Raw genomic sequence first — 18,068 nt, 5'->3', positions numbered from 1 at the left:
TCTGGGGCCCCAAAGATGGGTCCCAACCACTGATGCTGAGGTTATGACTTCAGCATTGCCAAGGGACTCGTCTCCCTAGCCCATGTGGCCGGAAGCCCATCCCAGTGCCCACACTGTGCCCGCTGCCCCCTGTCCCTTACAGACGGTCGTACCGCAGGGCTTTCTGGAGTCGCTGCAGGCAGTCAATGGCGAGTGGGCAGTGCTTGCGGGACTGCAGGAAGCGCTGCACGTGGGGCAGGAGGATGTTGCTGGGTGGGAAGAGCCCTGTGCACAACCAGAGCAGCTCCCAGCCCCGCTCCTCACTGTACCTGCGGGAAAGGCATTGTGTCCAGCAGGGCTCCTCACCGGGGCAGCCCATGCCTACGCTCACCCCCACCCCTCTCTGAGACCAACATGGGCCTGCCCACCCAACAGTCAGATCCAAATAGTGCTACTCAAAGTGTGCTCAACCAACCTATCCCAGGCCATACACTTACTTGTCACTCAGAGGTAAAGTGCTTGTGCCAAAATGAAAATCAGTATGTCACCAAGCACTCTGGTTCTGTTAAGTTTTTTGCTTTTTTTTAAGCCAGACTTTCCTACGAAGGAAGCAGTATGTGGTTTATTCTGGCAGGAGCTTTTTAACTCATCTGTTACTTGAAGCAACAGACACAGGTTCGATCCCTGGGTCAAGGGAGATCCCCTAAAGGAGGAAAATGGCAACCCACTCCAGTATTCTTGCCTGGAGAATTCCATGGACAGAGGAGCCTGGCGGGCTATGGTTCAGGGGGTTGCAAAGTCAGACACGACAGCAACTGAGCACAATGAGCATGATTACTTGAGTAGCACTGAGTTTGACCAGCCCCCGAGCTCCCTCAGGCATTCCTCTGAGCTCCGTGTGCCTGGAAAGAGGGAAGCTTGGAGGGCAAGATCTGGTCGGTGAGCTCATTGACGGAGCGCATCCTCTTGGATGGGTAGTCACCCATGTACTTGAGCATAGGTGGGGAGCCGTGCAGAAGGAGGTGGCATCTGATCCAGGCTTTGAAAGGTGAGGCAAATTCTAATATGCAGAGGATACGAAAGGTTTTCTTGGCTGTGGGCATGTACAAAAGTTTAGCTGTGTGAAAAGATCTGTGTGGTCCAATTGGTGGATTCGTGTAAGAGATGGAGAGAGTGACAAGGCTGGGGAGGGAGTTGGAGGCCTGGGAATAAGGGGAGAGGGTGGGGCTTGTCTCTGGCTCTGAGATGAGCATGTGCGTGACTCCGCCCCCCCCTCCCCGCCACAGTCTGGGCCATCAAGGAGGAGGTGATACCCTCCGGGGTCCAACAACCCCAGCCCATGAGAATTTATAGCCAGAGCTTCTGACAGACAGCCTGCTCAGTCTGAGGGAGGGATGGGACAACTGCTCAGGAGATGCACCTGCAGGCAGACAGCGGCATCTGGGCTGGAGACAGGTATCCAGAGGAGGGTGTCCAGGCAGGGGGCAGCGGGAAATGAGGAGGAGCTGGGGCTGTTCAGCTTAGGGGAGGACAGACTCCGAGGGCACAGCCACCTCTTTGGTTCTTGACCCTCCTCCATGGACCTTGAGGGAGAGCCCTGAGGACACCTTCCTGCTCCAGGTGAAGGACGATGGCTCCCAGGTAGAGCTGCTGCTGCCTTGGCAGGGAGTGAGCTCCCCATCTGACCTTCAGCTGTTAGCTCCAGGAGTGGAGCTCCTCACCCGCCCATCACCCCGGCTAACCTGATGTGGTTGTCAGTCAGCTGCTTCAGGATCTGCACATACACCTCGTCCTTGAGGGGCTCAGCCTTCAGGGCTCCCTCAAAGATCTGGTCGGTGAGCTCATTGACGGAGCGCATCCTCTTGGATGGGTAGTCACCCATGTACTTGAGCACAGGTGGGGAGCCGTCAAGGAAGGCCGTGGCCAATCAGGGAGCACTGGCCCAGGAAACAGGCGGCCACTCTCTCCAACAGGGTCTGCCCTTCCCTGACCCTGTGGCCCTGGTCTCAGGCTGCTCACCCAGGAAATGGCATAGTGTGCCCACACTGCTCTCCATGCCAGCTGCCCACCCTCTCTCCCCAACTCCTATGGCCACTCCTCACTAGCCATCCTGCTCCAGGCCCCAACCTCACAACAAGAATCCTTATAGCAACCAGAATCGAACTTCCAAATCACAGATCTAACTGTACCACTCCCCTTGGCTGCAGGACACAGTCCAAGCTTCTTAACAGGCTTGGGGAACCTTTCATCCATCAGTGCAGATCTTTGAATTCCCTTCTTGAACTCTACGCTCTAGCTGTGCTGAGTTAATCTGTGCCCTTGAAATAGCCAGGCTCTGTTTTGCCTCAGGGCCTTTATGCATGCTTCTCCCTCTGTCAGAAACATTCTTCACCCATCTCCCCTTGGACGGGCCCAGTCTAGATGTCATCTCCTCCAGGAAGCCCTCCCTGCTTTCCCAGGCCAGGTCAGGCTACTGTGCTGTCAGGCCCCATCACAGCACTGACCCTTATCAGCATGTCTCCCCTCTCAATTACAGGCACCATGAGGGCAGAGTCTCCTCACCCCTGTGTCTCCATGCCTGGCCCAGCACACGGCACAGTTTAAATCTGTCAACCAAATGACAGGGTGTGAGGAGACAGCAGAGGGGGCAGCCCCTGGCACCCTGGTAAGGCAGTCACCCCGTCAGCATCCCCCATGTCTGCCCAGGCCCCAGCAGGGCCCCTCGGAAGGAAGTAGGTGACGAAAACACTAGAGGCCCAGCCTGGTCCCACCTTCCCCTGGGGGACCCCTCCCTGTGGCCCCTGCCTGCCCTCCATGTCAGCCCCCACCCACTGTGGGTGCGGATATCAATGAAGGCCATGCAGGCCTCCTGAGAGAGCTCCTCGCTGCCCAGGATCTTCTTGAGCAGCGCCTGCTTGAGCGGCTCCCGCGTGTGGCTCCACAGCCGGTCCTTGCCGCGGGCCTTGGACACCATGACACGGCTCAGTGTGTGCTTGGGTGGGGGCCTGCGGGGCACAGACAGTCGGCACTGACAGCCAGGTTATAACTCCTGCCCCATCCCGCCCCGTGCAGGAGGCTAAGCATAGGGAACCGGCCCTGCGCTTCCCTGCTGTCCCCTGTGACCTGGGATGAGTCGCCAGCTCTGCCCAGGCCTTACTTTCTCAGCTGACAAATGGAGACACTAACAAGGCTGGCTGGGCCCTGGCCAACCCTGCCTACCTCCCCAGCTTGCTCGACCTGGCTTCTCTCTGCTCAGGCCATGGCATGCGTTGCCCATGGCATTCCTCTACCCGGCAGCCCAGATACCACTGGGAGGTAGCTTCCCTGAGGCTTCCCCCAGGAAGCCTCCTCTCCATCTCCAGGCCTACCCAGCACCTCCATCACAATACCGCGCACAAAAACAACAGCTGCCTGGTTTCACGCCTGCCTCCCCATGGGGACTGTGAGTCCATGAGGCGAGAACAGGCTCTCGTCCTGAGTGCCCAGGACTCCACCTAGGGCGGCACAGTCACAGGATCTTAATTGAAGGAAGGATAAGATGACACAACATGAGAAGGGTCACCTCGACAGACTGAAACTGCCCTCTGGCTCCCTCTTACCAGGACCCTCCCACAGAGGAGGGCACCACAAAGTGACCCCGTTATGCAGACCAGAGAGTAGCAGAAGCCTGTAGTTCCCCGTCCTGTCTCCCTTTCCCCATCACCTGAAGTAGTCGTAGGAAAACTCCTCCAGCGTGTAGGGCTTGGCGCGCACCTCGGGCTCTGCCGTTCGCAGCTGCAGGAGTCGGATAACGTCCTGCCTCTGGTCGGGGGTCATGGTGACCAGGGCCTAGAGACCAAGAGACAGAAGCTGAAGTCAGCTCTCCAACTAGGGGCCCTGGATCAACAGGGTAAAGCGCAGAGCCTTCCTGACTGGGGCTGGGGAAGACATGGGCCTGTCTGACCCGGGAGCCCCTTTCCTTCTGGGGAACCTCTGATATTACCACTGCCTCCATCATGCTGGGCTTAAGACCCTTCCCTCAGTGCTCCGTCTGAATGAGGTGGGGTCATCAGAAAGCCTGGACAAGGCCAGGCACACAGTGTGAGAAGTGGCTCAGGAACCGCCTGGAAAGCTGGGTTCTGAGTCCTCAGTGTTGGCTGGGGGGATGGGAGCGGGGATTCCAGAGGATCCAGGGCCTGCCTTCCCAGCTCTGACCTCACTGCCTTTTTACACAGTGCGAGCCCCATCCCCATCCTCCCATCCCCTAGGCCACTCTCCTCTGATCCCCCAGCTGGGGCAGGTCCTCATCTGAGGCAGTTTCTAGGCTCCTCTCCTCCTGGTACCAGTTTAATAGTTGCCCCAACTTTTAAGTTTGTGGTCCCATGAGACCCCTGGATCTTCACAGAAGCTGCACAGCATGAATCTACAGTAATCCCCCACTCTTATTTGACGATGTGGGGATAAGACAAGGAGGGGCCAGAGGAGCCTCCCATCCATCTCCCATCCCCAGCCAGGCCACATACCACAATCTCCCTCGGCGGCATAGTGACAGTAGGCATGACATAAACGCAGTCCGTGGGGAAGTCCCCACGCTGCTTGGTCCTCTCGTTGATCCCGCTGGCCCAGCCTGAGTTCATCACCTGTTCGCCCGTGTCATGGTCCAGGATGAGGAGGTCCCCCTTGGCAAAGCTGAGGAAGCCGGACTCCTCGCCCGCTGGAAGGCAGAGGTGGGCGGGCACGGGTGTCAGGGGAGGGGCAGAGAGGTCAGAGGTGGGTTGGAACACCTTTCTTTGGGTTGATGATCTATAAGCCACTCCTCCCCTCTGGAACTGAGGCCCTATCCTTCTCAGGTCTGCTCAGGAGCCACCTTGCCACAACCCCCAACACAGACACAGTTGTTGGTCAAAAGCCTTTCGTGGCTCCTCACTGTCCTAAAAGAAATTCCTCGACAGGCTCACAAGGCCTGTTGCTGGCGACTATCTTCCTGACTTCTGCCTCTGCCTTCTTGCCCCTTCTACCTTCCCTCACCCATTTCAGCCAAACCAATCTATCTGCAGTTCCCAGCCTCCAACCTGTGCTCTCCAGCCTCTGATCTTTGATCCTCTCTGCCCCAAACATTTTGCTCACACACACGTCCTCCATGAACCCCAGGCTGCATGGGGGCCACCCCCTCCCACCCAGGTTCCCGTAGCCTCTTGAGCTTCCCGGGTCACTGCTCTGTCACAGGGACTGTCACGGTCTGCTCCCACCCCCTCCCCGCGATGGCACGGCTGGGGTTCATCTCTTTCTCGAGTTCTGCTCAGGACCTCAAAGGCCTATGGACCAGGAATGCATGGTTTATAGTTGCTATTGCTGTCATAACTTGAAGATGGTATTTGGGGAACACTGAGGAGGAACCCCTGATCTTATGTGGAGAAGGTGGCAGGTGATAAGTATTTAGGATCAGGGGGAGGAAGGTTTCCCACAGGGCACAGATCAAAGGCACAGAGGTGAGCTGTTTGATCCATCTGGCACAGCAGGAATCTAGGGAAGGCGGAATAACAGGCACTCGAGATCCTGAACATCAGGCCAAGGCCAGGGCACGTGATCTACCTAACACCCTGACCCAGGAACCAGCAGCTGGTGCCAGGAGCCACTCACCGGGGTTGGGGTTGTCCTGCAGGGCCACCACATACTTAGACCTCTTCCGGAGCCCCTCCAGGAAGGTGACCACCAGGTCACGGATGTCCTCGGCATTGCTGGAGGTGAAGGTGTACTCATCCCCCTTGATGGTGGCCAGCGTGAAGCTGGGGGCCGCCAGCTTCGCTCCCCTGCAGGACCAACACGGAGAACAGGGCCCCGTCGGGGTCAGTCTGGCACAGCCCAGGTCAGAGCAGCCCAGCGAGAGCAAGACACGGCACTCCCTGAAGGAGACCAAGGCCAGCCCAGTCAGCTGTGGCCTGGCCAGAGAGAGGCCAGCCCGGCCAGGGTGACAAAGGGCCCCGGGAGCCACAGCTCAGCCTGAGTCAGCCGCGGCTGGGCCAGAGTCACGCACGATCTGGGGAGGCCTGCCTGGGGAGCTCACTTCCCTTTTGTTGTCTAATTCCTACTCACCCTTTGGGGCTCAGCCTAGATACCATTTCCTCCAGGAAGCCCTCCCACAGACCTCAGCATACTGGTCCCTACTTGAAAAATGGCTTATCTGATATCCATCTCCCCTCTCAACTGCAGCTATAAGAGAACGAGGATTATCTTGGCACCACTGCATCCCATGTGCTTGGTCAGAGCTGGACATGACCCAACTCTGGCCCACATTGGCCACAGCTCAGAGACACTCCTACAAGCCGTGGATGGGGGATGAGGCACTGCCGGGGCGAGTCCATTGCAGGACCCCCTCCCAACGCTGCTCCCACGTGCACTGCACTTCTCTGTTTACAAAGACTCCCATCAACTATGGCATTCATTCCGCACTGCTGTTATTCTGTTATTGCAGGAAAGCTAAGACCTCTATTTGAGAGATGCGGACATGGAAGTGAGTCCCACTCAGGCCCCCAGATGTCAAGCCAGCTCTTTTTGCACATGCTCGACTGTCCCTGACTGTTCTAATCACCCAAGTCCATCTCAGCACAACCAGGAATGTGCCATAAAGACCCACCCCCCACCCTACTAGGAGGAAGGTGCCGGGGGTCTGCAGGGCACAGCACGTGCTCTCAATCACGTGCGAGCAGGACAGGCCACTGTGTGTCTCTGCATCTTGGTGATGTCCTCTGTGAGGTGGCAGCTTCCCTCCAGGGCCTCCATGACCTGCAGGAAAGACCTTGGAGCCCTCTCCTCCCCTCTCTGTCTGACTGTGTCTCCATCTGCCCGCTTCACTTCAGAAAGTGTTTAAATCAGGATCCCACATTTGACTCCCACCCCTGCCACTGGCCTTATGCGGCTCCGGACAAGTCCCCGCCCTGCACTAAAGCGGGGTGTGAGGGGTTACACTGACCTACTACTGGACACGGCCATGATCTCGGGGAAGGACAGCTCCAGAAGCACTTGCTCCTGCTCATCCACAAAGTAGACACCTGTCCAGTTGACCGCCACAATGACGTCGTTCTTGGGGAGGTTGGGGCCTGGGGCAGAGACAGGGGCACTGAGAGGGTGCCAGCCCAGTCCCAGGCCCAGCCCCTCCCAATCCTCGTAACCACCATGGAGATGGCCAGCGTGGGGTACACTGATGTCCATTTTACAGATGGGGAAACTGAGACTTAGAGAACACAACTTCCCCACAAGCCAAAACCCCAGGTGTGGTGGGAAGAAAGTGCTGAATTAAGGAACTGGGTTTGAACACTGTCCCTACTGCTGGTCTGTGCGACCTGGGACAAGGCCCTGAGAGCAGTGCGGTAGGATATGGAGTGGGGAGGGTCACACTAACTGAGCCCCAAAGGTTCCCTCCAACCTGATGTTTGGTGGTTCTGCAAAGCCAGCACCAGCACAGGGCCTGGTATGGAGCAGGTGCCCGATGCTGATGCCCAAGGATAACTAAGCAAATGGCCTGTGTGGGTTTGTGATGGCTGCATCCACTCTCAACTTCGTGGGGTCGGCCACCCTATTCTGTACACAGTAGGTGCTTTAATGATCACAATACTCAGTTCCACCCAGTGTGTGGCTGAGCACCTACTAAGTGCCACAGAGCCCTACTGGACTGCAGAGAGGGAGGACCCACTCAGCACACTGACCTGGGGACCAAGTAGCCATGCGAGAAGGCTGGCTGACTGGGGAGTCTGGCCCAGGCCACTCCCCTCCCCTGGCTGTGAGCTGGAGCCCTCGAGGGAGGGACGGGAGGCAGGAGAGCTGGGGTTACCTGAGAACTTGTACGCTTCATAAAACCTGGAGAAGAGCAAGGGCCACTTGAAGCGGGCATAGTTGACCACATCCTCTTTGACCTTCTGAGCATCACTTCTCCTCTGGGCATAAATTCCCTGGAGGCGCACAAACAAGGATGGGGAGAAAAGACAAGGCACAGGCTCTGTCGCTGTCCCCAAAGCCAGGAGCGGGCCCCGGGCCACTATGTCCTTGTATGCACCACGGCCTCCCCTCACCCCACCAGCCCACAGCGTCCCCATCACTCTGTCCTCCTCCAATTCCACCAACAGCAGTGAGCCCCTGGGACACAAGGGCAGCAGGCAGGAGAGGTGTTTGGGGAAGAAGAACATGAGTGGCTAAGAGTGGGGGAGTGGTGCCAGGCATGACCAAGAAGAGGGAGTGGGAAACAGGTGGGCAGGAGCCAGGTCATACAGAACTGTGGGTAAGGCCGCCCACCACTGCGAGGCTGGGCATTTAGTGGAAACTGACAGGTGAACTGGAAAGTTAGGAAGACAGCAGCGTGGAGAATGGCTGGAGCCTGAAGGGGGCAAGCAGCTGGGGGACAATCCAACACTTCCGCAAGAAATGAATGCACCGGTGTTTTATTGTCTGAAAATATCCTGCTGCATTTTAATAAGAACTTGGTGGTACTGAAGTAGGACTGAAGTGATCAGAATGAACTTACGGTTTTTATCACCTATAAATACAAGCATGGATAAAGACACATGTGTGCCAGCACCTAAGCGGTTGCATTTCCATACACTAAGAGGGCTTGGAAGCAGTGCCATCCCAGGAGCTGTGACGGGACTTCCGTGGTGGTCCAGTGGTTAAGAATCCACCTTGCAATGCAGGGGATTTAGGTTCGATCCCTGGTCAGGAAACTAAGATCCCATGTGCCGCTGAGCAACTAAGCCTACGAGCCACGCCTGCTGAGCCTGTGAGCTTTGGAGCCCGTGCACAACCAGAGTCCATGCGCTGCAAGGCAGGACCCACATGACATAACCGCGATCCTGCATGCTGCAACTAAGGCCTGACGCAAGCAAATAAGAAGAAAAGAAAAACCAGGAGTTGTGAGTATTCAGGAATTAGGGGCTCAGTGTCTCAAATCTAATCTCCAGTAGCTCAGAAAAAATAAAGGGTATGTGTGCTAAGAAAGTCACAGAAGTGGGACAGTGTTAACAACTGGCAAATCTGGGTGAGGTGTATACTGTACACAGCAGGCCTAATTTTTTTAACCTGCAACTTTCTCATAAGCTTGAAATTATCTCAAAATGTGTTTACCCCTCTGACCCTAATAATCACGCTAATTCTCTATCCACCATACGAGGGGTCTGGCACAGGGCTCTGGGCTGCACGGGCCAGCGCACTACAGTCCAGCAGAGACCCAGTGAGCTCAGTCATGGGCTCCAGGAGGGCAGAAAGCACACCTGTTTTGTTCACAGCTGAGTCGCCATGGTCTGCTGCAGTGCCCAGCACATGACAAGCACCCAAAATGAAAGGAACTCATGAACTGCGGCACCCAACCCAGAACAGGCCACATGTCACATGCACCGTGGTGGTGGACACCGAGGACCCGGAGAAGGCAGAAGAGCCAAGGTGGGGACGGAGGCTGGAGCTGCCGGGAGACAGGATGGATGGCTTCAGCAGCTGACCAGGAGTGAGGGGTGAGGGAGAGGAGGTTGCCAAGGTCAGAGGGAGAGGCAGGGGCGGGGAAGAGAACATGCGTCTCTTCTGGGGACACTGAGGACGGGGAGGTCCTCGGGGGTGAGCCAAGCCTAGAAGCAGAGGGGGTGCCAAGAGCGTTCGGGTCCAGGTGATACAGGTGGAGACTTGTGGGCAGCTCACCAGGGAAGGCAGAGCTCAAGAGGAGACACCCAGGGCTCCCGGGTCAGGGAAGAGGCCGCGTGGGGAAGGGGCTGAGACACACTGATCTTGGAGCCCTTGACAGCTTGTGTGCAAAGATGATTCTGCTCTTACACACCAGGGCCTGGAGATGGGGGATCCATCCAGCAGCCAGGGTCCCCCCACCACATCAGGCCACCCCTGCCCTACTTGGGGTGGATCTGTTAGTTTAGAACAGAGCTACTCAGGGCTGGTTATGGGCCTGGGGCCTCAAATAAGAGGCAGAAGGAGGCCTGTACCTCGAATTCTCCAGGCAGGAAGTTGGGCCAGAGCTCTTCCAGTGAGAAAGGAGGTGTACCTCCTAGAAGCTTCTCTAATGTGCAACCACCCTCCTGACCTGCAGGGCTAGTAAGAGCACAGGACTGGATTTGATCCATCTGTGTCCCTGGCGTCCAGCCCAGAGTAGAGGGCACAAAACACCAGTGAACCAATGTCCACAGTGGAGAAAGGCTGCTGGGAACCAGGAAGTCAAGGTGCCATCCTGTTCCCCCAGTTCCATGGACAGACAGATGTCAGGTAAGAGTCGTGACCTTTGATTTCTCAGGTCCCTACCCCTCATCCAGGTCACCATAAAGCCCTCCCTTTGAAACCCCAGCCCTCTGACCTTCTTGTGAGCCGCGATGGCCAGCTGGGCCCACTTCTCCAGTGTCCTCAGGGGCGTGATCTCCCGGTCAGGGATGTAGGTGGGCACAAGATTCAGCAGGCGCTCCAGGATCATCTCAGAGCCATAGTCCACGAAGTACTGCTGGGAGGCCAGTTCAGCCAGGTCATCCTCCTAGGTAGGGGGAGAGCTCATCAAAACAAGCTCTGGGAAGCTGTTCCATGCCACCAAGCCTCCTGTACTTTCAGACCCTGGCCTTTGGGACTCTGTGCTCTTCCTGACTCACCAGGAGCTCCCGTTTGCTTGGTGGAACCATGAGCGGCCCAAGGGCAGGGTCCCACTGCCCGCTCCTGGGTTCCCCCCTCAGCACCAGCACAGAGCTGGACTATGCCCCAGGGCACATGCGCTGACCCAGAGGGACCAGCCAGCCCATTGGTACTGGATCAGTTCAGTTCAGTTCAGTCGCTCAGTCATGTCCAACTCTTTGTGACCCCATGAATCACAGCACGCCAGGCCTCCCTGTCTATGACCAACTCCCGGAGGGCACTCAAACTCATGTCCATCAAGTCAGTGATGCCATCCAGCCATCTCATTCTCTGCCGTCCCCTTCTCCTCCTGCCCCCAATCCCTCCCAGCATCAGAGTCTTTTCCAGTGAGTCAACTCATCACATGAGGTGGCCAAAGTATTAGAGCTTCAGCTTCAGCATCAGTCCCTCCAACGAACACCCAGGATTGATCTCCTTTAGAATGGACTGGTTGGATCTCCTTGCAGTCCAAGGGACTCTCAAGAGTCTTCTCCAGCACCACAGTTCAAAAGCATCAATTCTTTGGCAATCAGCTTTCTTCACAGTCCAACTCTCACATCCATACATGACCACTGGAAAAACCATAGCCTTGACTAGATGGACCTTGGTTGGCAAAGTAATGTCTCTGCTTTTTAATATGCTATCTAGGCTGGTCATAACTTTCCTTCCAAGGAGTAAACATCTTTTAATTTCATGGCAGTAATCAATCCACAGTGATTTTGGAGCCCAAAAAAATAAAGTCTGACACTGTTTCCCCATCTATTTCCCACGAAGTGATGGGACCAGATGCCATGATCTTTGTTTTCTGAATGTTGAGCTTCAAGCCAACCTTTTCACTCTCCTCTTTCACTTTCATCAAGAGGCTTTTGAGTTCCGCTTCACTTTCTGCCATAAGGGTACTGGGTCAGCCACTACATTCTCAGCCTGGTGAGAAGGGCCTGCCCTGGCGACTAGGAGGCCTGGGTATGAGACTGTAAGAGGTGGGTGGGTGTATCACCGTGACTACCTCCATCACCACCTTGACACTACCTGCGGATAGTCAAGGTACTGAGCAACTGCTGGGCTATACTGCAGAGGCTGTGGAGTGCCAGGTGGGCACTAAGCATGTGCCACTTTTCTGCCTAAGCCCGGGGCATGGCAGCCCCAGAGATGCCTGCCTGGGGCTCCCGTGGGCTCTGGAAGCAGGAGCGATAGAGAAAGACTCTTGGGCACCTTGAAGACAGTAGTTTTCCAACTAGCTTAAAGTATTTCAAAATTTTAGCAACTGATATGGCTATACTAATATATTCTGCTTGAATATCAGTTCACCAACACCAAAACCACCATTATTATCCCCACCCCATTCTCACCACCATCCTCATCACTACCCTTACCATCACCTGCACCATCACTACCCCCACCATTGCTGCCTCTGCCACCAACACTTCCCTTCATTTCCATCCTCATTCCTCCATCTAATCACCAGCAGAACCATAAATGTCATAAAACCATCAAAAACAAAGCGCCCACGTCAATCCTGTCCTCAGAGATAAAAGGATACGTGTTTGCAAACTCTGGTCTAAATGAGAGGATCTCTTACTCCTTTAGAGAAGTTTCTAGAGTAATTCAGAATAATACAGCAAGATGCACAGAATAAGATGCTAGACTGAAAGGACCTGAGCCCACCTTCTCTCATGAAAATACCAAAACCACAACTAACTGCTGGAAAATCATCAACGAAAAAGGACTGGAACCTACAAGAAGAGATACTCTACTTCCAAAGACAAAGAAGAAGCCACGCTGAGACAGTGGGAAGGGTGTGTTCCCCATAAAATCAAACCCCATTTATCCTGGGTGGCAACCACAAACTGGAAAACAATTACACTGCGGAAGCTTTTCCACAGCCATGAGAGTTCTGAGTCTCATGCCAGGCTCCCCAGTGTGGGGGTCTGACCAAGGGAGGAGGAGCCCCCAGAACATTTGGCTTTGAAGGCCACCTGGGCTTAATTGCAGGAATTTTACAGGACTGGGAGAAACAGAGACTCTAGTCCCAGAGGGTGCAAACAAGGTTTCACGTGCACTTGGACCCAGGGCAAAGCAGCAGCTCCATAGGAGCCTGCAGGTCTTGGAGGGTCTCCTGGGGAGGTAGGGGGGACAACGGCTCACTGTGAGGACACGTACACTTGTGGGGGAGTGAGTGGGTATTCTTTGGCATAGAGTTGTCCTGGAGGCCACCATTTTGACATCAAGATGTGGCCCCACCCAACAGCCGAAGGCGCCAATGCTGTGATACACAGGCCGAACAACCAAAAGGACAGGAACACAGCCCCATCCCATCAGCACACAGCAGCTTAAAGTCTTCCTGAGCCCACAGCCATCTCTTAAATACACCCCTTGACACAGCCTTGCCCACCAGAGGGACAAGATCCAGCTCCAGCCACCAGTGAGCAGGCACCAGTCCTTCACACCAGGAAGCCTGCACAAGCCTCTTAGACTAGCCCCATCCACCAGAGGGCAGACACCAAAAGCAGGAGGAACTATAATCCTGCAGCCTGTGGGACGGCAAACACAGAAAGACAAACTGAGACAGCAGAAGAATATGTTTCAGATGAAGGAACAAGATAAAATGCAGGAGAACTAAGTGAAGGGGAGACAGACAACCTACCTGAAAAAGAATTCAGAGTAATGATGGTAAAGATGATCGAAGATCTCAGAAAAAGAATGAAGGCACAGCCTGAGAAGATAAAATAAATGTTTAACAAAGACCTTGAAAATTTAAAGAAAATTAGAGATGAACAACAACCAAAATGAAAAATACACTAGGAGGTGAAGCAGAAGAAAGGATAAGTGAGTCAGGAGACATAAAGGTGAAAATCACTGCCATAGAACAGAAAGAATAAAGGAAAAAAAATGAAATGACAGTTTAAGAGACCTCTAAGAAAACATTAAACACACCAATATTCACGTTTTACAGGTCCCAGAAGAAGAAGAGGGACAGAAAGGGCTGAGAATATATTTGAAGAGACAACAGGTGGAAACTTCCCCAATACAGGAAAGGAAACAACCGCTCAAGTCCAGGAAGCAAAAACTCCCATTCAGGATAAATTCAGGGAAGAACGTGCTGATACATATTAATATATTGACAAAAATTGAAGACAAAAAGAAAATATTAAAAGCAACAAGGGAAAAGTAGCAAATAACATACAAAAAATACTTATAATGTTATCAGCTGATATTTCAGCAGAAACTCTGCAGGCCAGAAGGGAGTGGCACAATATATTTCAAGTAATGAAATGGAAAAACCTACAAACAAGAATACCCAACAAGGCTCTCATTCAGATTCGATGGCGAAATCAAAAGCTTTACAGACAAGGAGAAGCTAGGAGAATTCAGCACCACCAGACTAACTTTGCAACAAATGCTAAAGAAACTTCTCTAGACAGAAAAGTGTAACTAGAAACAAGAAAATAATGAATTGGAAAGCTCACTGGTAAAAACAAATATACAGTAAAAGTAGGAAATCATTTACACACAAAGATGGTATCAAACCCAGTAATTGTGAGAAGAGGGTACAAATGCAGGATATTAAAAATGCATTTGAAATTAAGCGACCAGCAACTTAAAACAATCTTGGATACATGTAGACTGCTATATTGAAACTTCATGGGAACCACAAACCAAAAATCTACAATAGATACACACAAAAAAAAGAAAAAGGAATCCAAGCACAACACTAAATATAGTCATCAAATCACAAGAGGAGAGAACAAAAGAGGAAGAGAAGAAGCAAGAACTACAAAAACAATCCCAAAACAACAGAATGGCAGTAAGAACATGCGCAAGTGAGTGCTAAGTCACTTCGTTTGCATCCAACTCTTTGCAACACTATGGGCTGTAGCCTGCCAAGCTCCTCTGCCCACAGGATTCTTCAGGCAAGAATACTGGAATGGGTTGCTATGCTCTCCTCCAGGGGATCTTCCCAACCCAGAGACTGAACCAGTGTCTCTTACATCTCCTGCATTGGCAGGCAGGTTCTTTACCACTATCACCACCTGGGAAGACCCAATAAGAGCATACATATTGGTAGTTACCTTAAATGAAAATGAATCAAATGCTACAACCAAAAGACATACACTAGCTGAATGGATACAAAACCAAGGCCCAGGTATATTCTGTCTACGAGAAACCCACTTCAGATGTAGGGACATACACAGACTGAAAGTGAGGGGATGGAAAAACACATCCCATGCAAATAGACATCAAAAGAAAGCTGGAGTAGCAACACTCCTATTGGACAAAATCAGCTTTAAAATAAAGACTGTTATAAAAGACAAAGGAGGACACTACATAATGACCAAGGAATCAATCCAAGAAGAAACTACTATAAATATGTATGCACCCAACATAGGGGCACCTCAATATATAAGGCAAATGCTAACAGCCATAAAAGAATGTATTGACAGTAACACAATAATACTGGAGGACTTTAACACCCCATTTACATCAATGGACAATCATCCAGACAGGAAATCAATAAAGAAGCACAGGTCTTAAATGACACATTAGACCAGGAGGACTAAACTGATATTTATAAAGCATTTCACCCAAAAGCAGCAAATGCACATCCTTTTCAAGGGTACACAGAACATTCTTCAGGGTAGATCACATGTTGGGCCATAAAACTAGCCTTAATAAATAAAAAGTGAAATCACATCAAGCATCTTTTCTGACCATAAAGCTATGAAATTAGAAATCAGCAACAAGGAAAAAAAATTGTAAAAAAAAAAAACCCACAAACACATGGAGGATAAACAATATGCTACTAAATAATCAAAGGGGAAATCAGAAAATTCCTAGAGACAAATGAAAACAAAAACATGATAATCCAAAACCTGTGGAATGCAGCAAAACTGTTCTAAGAGAGAAGTTCATACAATACAATCTTACATCACATAAGAAGAAAAATCTCAAATAAACAATCTAACATTACACCAAAAGCAACTAGAGAAAGAAGAACAGAGCCCAAAGTTAGTAGAAGGAAGAAAATCATAAAGATCAGAGTAGAAATAAATGAAATAGAGACAAAGAAAATAATCCCAAAGATCAATGAAACTAAAAGCTGCTTCTTCAAAAAGATAACACTGATAAACCTTTAGCCAGACTCATCAAGAAAAAAGGGGATGGGGGCAAATCAATAAAATTAGAAATGAAAACAGAGAAATTACAATACCACAGAAATACAAAGGATTTTGAGACTACTACAAGCAACTATATGCCAATAAAATGGACAATCTAGAGGAAATGGACAAATTCTTAGAGATGTACAATCTTCCAGAACTGAACCTAGAAGAAATAGAAAATATGAACAGACCAATCACAAGTGCTGACATTGAACTGTGATTTATAAACTTGAAACAAACAAAAAATCCAGGACCAGATGCCTTCACAGACTAATTCTATCAAACATTTAGAGAAGGATTAACATCTATATTTCTGAAACTGTTTCCAAAAATTGCAGAGGAAACAACACTCCCAAACTCATTCTATGAGGCCACCATCACTCTGATACCAAAACCAGACAAAGATAACACCAAAATAAAAGAAAATCACTGATGAACACAGACACAAAAGCCCTCAACAAAATACAAGCAAACCAAATTCAACACTGCAGTAAAAGGATCAGACACCATGATCAAGTGAGATTTATCCCAGGGATGCAAAAATTCTTCAATATTGGCAAATCAATATGATCAACCTAATACACGCAGAAAACTGAAGAATAAAAACAGTATGATCAACCTCATACAAGCAGGAAAAGCTTTTAACAGAATTCGACAGCCATATGTGATAAAAACTCTCCAGAAAGTGAGCATAGAGAGAAACTAACTCAACATAACCAAGGCCATATACGACAAAACCACAGCTAACATCCTTCACCCTGGTGAAAAACTGAAAGTTATTTCCTTTAAGGCCAAGAACAAGAGAAGGCTGTCCACTCTTGCCACTTTCATTCAATGTAGTTTTGGAAGTTGTAGCCATGTCAGTCAGAAAAGAAACAGAAATAAAAGGAATCCAAATGGAAAAAGAAGTAAAATAGTCACTGTTTGCATATGGTATGATGCAATACAGTAAGTCCCCTACGTGCAAACCTTCAGGCTGGGAACTTTCAAAGGTGTAAACGGGTTTGCATGTCCAGGCACACAAGTCAGTTCATGCATCCGGCACACACTGTCACATGTGTGCACTCTCTCCAAGTGGCTGTGCTTTTGTATCTTTTACTGCACAGTACTGTATAGAGTACAGCAGTACATTATCTTTATTTCAAGCTAAATCTGCAAGAGGATGACTTCGTTGAACTCCTTGCTATGCAACACAGGGAGTTTACTAATGAAGACCTGATGGAACTGGAGGCCCAGACAAAGGACAAAGAGAGACAAGAGGAAGAAGTAACCAAACAGATTCACGACATAGGGAATGGCAAGATCTTCTGTACTTGAGGCAGTGTCAGTTTTGAGGCACAGAACCTAAGCACAGAACAGTGCACGAAGCTTGCAGCTGCTGTTTAGAATGCAATCCAGGGCCACTGTGTCATTATGATGAGAAAAAAAGAGTTTCTACCCAGACATCACTGGATCATTTTTTCAAGAGGGTAGACAGAAGTGAATCCAGCAAGGAGCCAGAACCTGTGCCATCAGTGTCAGGTGTGAGTGAGATTCAGCTTGCCTGAATCTCCTAGCGCTGGTGATCCTTCAGCTCTGCCATCTCCCACCTCCTCTCCCTCCTCCACTCAATAACCTTCTCGCCTGTTTACATAATGCCAGCCTCTCTATGGCAGCTGTTGTACTGTACTTTGAAGGTACTACATGCAAGATTATAAATGTTTTATTTTGTTGTCTTTTATGTATTATTTGTGTGAAAAGTACTATAAGACTATTATAGTACAGTACTATACAGCTGATCGGAGAAGGCAATGGCACCCCACTCCAGTACTCTTGCCTGGAAAATCCCATGGACAGAGGAACCTGGAAGGCTGCAGTCCATGGGGTCGCTATGGGTCGGACACGACTGAGAGCCTTCACTTTCACTTCACTTTCATGCATTGGAGAAGGAAATGGCAACCCATTCCAGTGTCCTTGCCTGGAGAATCCCAGGGACGGGAGCCTGGTGGGCTGCCGTCTATGGGGTCGCACAGAGTCGGACACGACTGAAGTGACTTAGCAGCAGCAGCAGCATACAGCTGATAGTGTTAGTTGGATACCTAGGATAACTGTCAGACATAAACAAATTAGACTCACGGATGCACACTCAGAACATAACTTGTTCAAATGTAAGGGACCTACTGTACATGGAAAATCCTAAACATGCTACCAGAAAACTACTAGAGCTCATGAATGAACTTGGTAAATTTTCAGGCTACAAAATTAATATGCAGAAATATCTTGCATTTCTATACACTAACAACAAAAATCAGAAAGAGAAATTAAGGAAACAAT

At 50.9% G+C, this 18,068-nt stretch overlaps 1 protein-coding gene across 1 annotated transcript in view; it reads right to left on the bottom strand.

Moving 5' to 3' along the window:
* Nucleotides 1-18,068, bottom strand: part of MYO7A (myosin VIIA) — a 107,876-nt gene that overhangs the window by 13,029 nt on the left and 76,779 nt on the right. Inside the window, exons 32-40 of the mRNA XM_088843197.1 lie at nt 10,295-10,465; nt 7,787-7,904; nt 6,929-7,055; nt 5,599-5,768; nt 4,482-4,672; nt 3,683-3,807; nt 2,827-2,984; nt 1,722-1,875; nt 153-308 (exon numbers count right to left, since the gene is read on the bottom strand). Coding sequence (XP_088699323.1) covers nt 153-308; nt 1,722-1,875; nt 2,827-2,984; nt 3,683-3,807; nt 4,482-4,672; nt 5,599-5,768; nt 6,929-7,055; nt 7,787-7,904; nt 10,295-10,465 — 1,370 coding nt within the window. The remainder of the gene's footprint in view (nt 1-152; nt 309-1,721; nt 1,876-2,826; nt 2,985-3,682; nt 3,808-4,481; nt 4,673-5,598; nt 5,769-6,928; nt 7,056-7,786; nt 7,905-10,294; nt 10,466-18,068) is intronic.

Source organism: Moschus berezovskii, chromosome 14 (genome assembly GCF_049115385.1).
Source record: "Moschus berezovskii isolate FMDL1 chromosome 14, NW_MosBer_1.0, whole genome shotgun sequence".
Classification (NCBI taxonomy): Eukaryota; Metazoa; Chordata; class Mammalia; order Artiodactyla; family Moschidae; genus Moschus; species Moschus berezovskii.
Note: the sequence above shows the minus strand (reverse complement) of the source record. Positions and strands in the feature narration are given on the sequence as shown.